The 1588-nt window shown below is 39.1% G+C and overlaps 1 protein-coding gene across 2 annotated transcripts in view; it reads left to right on the forward strand.

Moving 5' to 3' along the window:
• Positions 1–1470, forward strand: part of mysm1 (Myb-like, SWIRM and MPN domains 1) — a 26961-nt gene extending 25491 nt beyond the window's left edge. The window contains exon 20 of one of the 2 annotated variants that reach the window (XM_014027826.1): positions 676–1470. In XM_014027826.1, coding sequence (XP_013883280.1) covers positions 676–960 — 285 coding nt within the window. In that variant the 3' untranslated portion in view covers positions 961–1470. The remainder of the gene's footprint in view (positions 1–675) is intronic. The other variant, XM_014027827.1, reaches the window with a different exon arrangement.
• The last annotated feature ends 118 nt before the right edge of the window (positions 1471–1588 follow it).

Genomic DNA, 1588 nt, shown 5'->3' on the forward strand with positions numbered 1-1588 from the left:
GTTGTACAACGGAGCTTCTACTATTATTAGCCATGCTAACGTAAACACTGGCTTAATGTCAACAGATTTTTGGAGGGCGTTACCAACAGAGCTCATTAACATAAACAGCTCTTCTGAACAGAAGTCAGAGCAGGCAGAACTAGAAAATGGGAAATTTTATTATCTGAGAATTATTTTGTGCATTAAATTGAATGAACATAGTCTGGATAGCCCACAGACATACCATAAACATTTATAGGACCCATAATTGATCTYCTTTAATGGAAACACCGCAGTTGCAAAACTGTGTTTTTTGACATTAACAGAATATCGAAAACGTTTTGCGCACATTTGCAATGGAAACGCAGCTAGTGACTCCATCAGCAGCAAGATGATGTTTCTTTGGTGTTGGTCTGTGGGTTGACTGACTCTTCTCAACATCCTTCACTTCTGGTTATTCCAGCACCTGCCTAATTAATTTAACCAATTATTGCCCACTTTCTGTAAATCATAAACTTCATTTCACTTCTCAAATATCACTGTGTTTGTCCCCTATATGATATATTTAACTGATATTTTTGGTCCAAACGATCAATAATTTATAAAGGTAAATCAGGACAGTTAACAAGGCTGCCCAAACGTTCACCCCTCACTGTGTTTCAGTTTAAACACGTCTGACAGCTTTATGTGCTCCAGCTGATCTCCTCTGTGCAGATGCTGCTTTCTCTGGCCGCTCACCTGGAGCCTCTTCCAGCTGGGGAGGGAGAGCAGTTCCTCACTCACGTCCAGACTCTGTTCCTCTCAGACTTTATTTCCAAGCAGCAGTTCTCAGACACAGAAGAAGAGAAACCTGAGCCAGGACATTCAGATGAACCAGGTCAGGGTGGACCTCAGGAAGGAGGCGGGGACTCTGAGAGGGACAGCAGCACAGTGCTGCACTTAGGTTCTGTGTTGACCACGGGCCATGACTACTTACTGTGAAGAACTGTCTGCCTAACCAACAGAGGTTATAGCAGTGCTATAAATACATTTTATATCAGTATTATTCACTTCTACTGTTAAATGACTTGATGTCTGGTAGTTGGACTCGTTTTTCAGCAGACTTCTTTTTAACTAAATCTGAACATTTATTTTGTGTTTGTGACACAAACAAATGAGAACGTCCTGAATCCTGGTCCTGGAGGGATATGATCCTGCAGGTTTAGTCTTTTCCCTGTTCTTCAGCAGGTCCTGTTCCTCCAGGACCAGAACGTAGGACCACTGCTCCATACCTACAGGATCTGACAGCTTTCTTCAGAAAAAAATGTTGGATCCAAAACCTACAAAAACCTGTTTGAGAGTTAAAATCTGTATAAAACAGTTGTTACTTTATTCCAGTTCTGAGTTTTCACAATGAAAGTTAATGACGTGTTTGAGAGAGATGCTGTGTGTATGAAAATATCTGTTCTTTTGTTTTTTTACACAAATTAAAAGTATTTTGTTTATGTTAAAGTTTATGTATTTTATAGGGCTGTCAAATGATTAAAATTTTCTATCTATTAATTCCAAGGTAGCTGTGAATTAATCATGATTAATCTTAAACTTAATATAGAATTTTATTGCATATTGG

The sequence above is a fragment of the Austrofundulus limnaeus genome, unplaced genomic scaffold, assembly GCF_001266775.1.
Source record: "Austrofundulus limnaeus strain Quisiro unplaced genomic scaffold, Austrofundulus_limnaeus-1.0 Scaffold688, whole genome shotgun sequence".
In the NCBI taxonomy this organism is placed as follows: domain Eukaryota; kingdom Metazoa; phylum Chordata; class Actinopteri; order Cyprinodontiformes; family Rivulidae; genus Austrofundulus; species Austrofundulus limnaeus.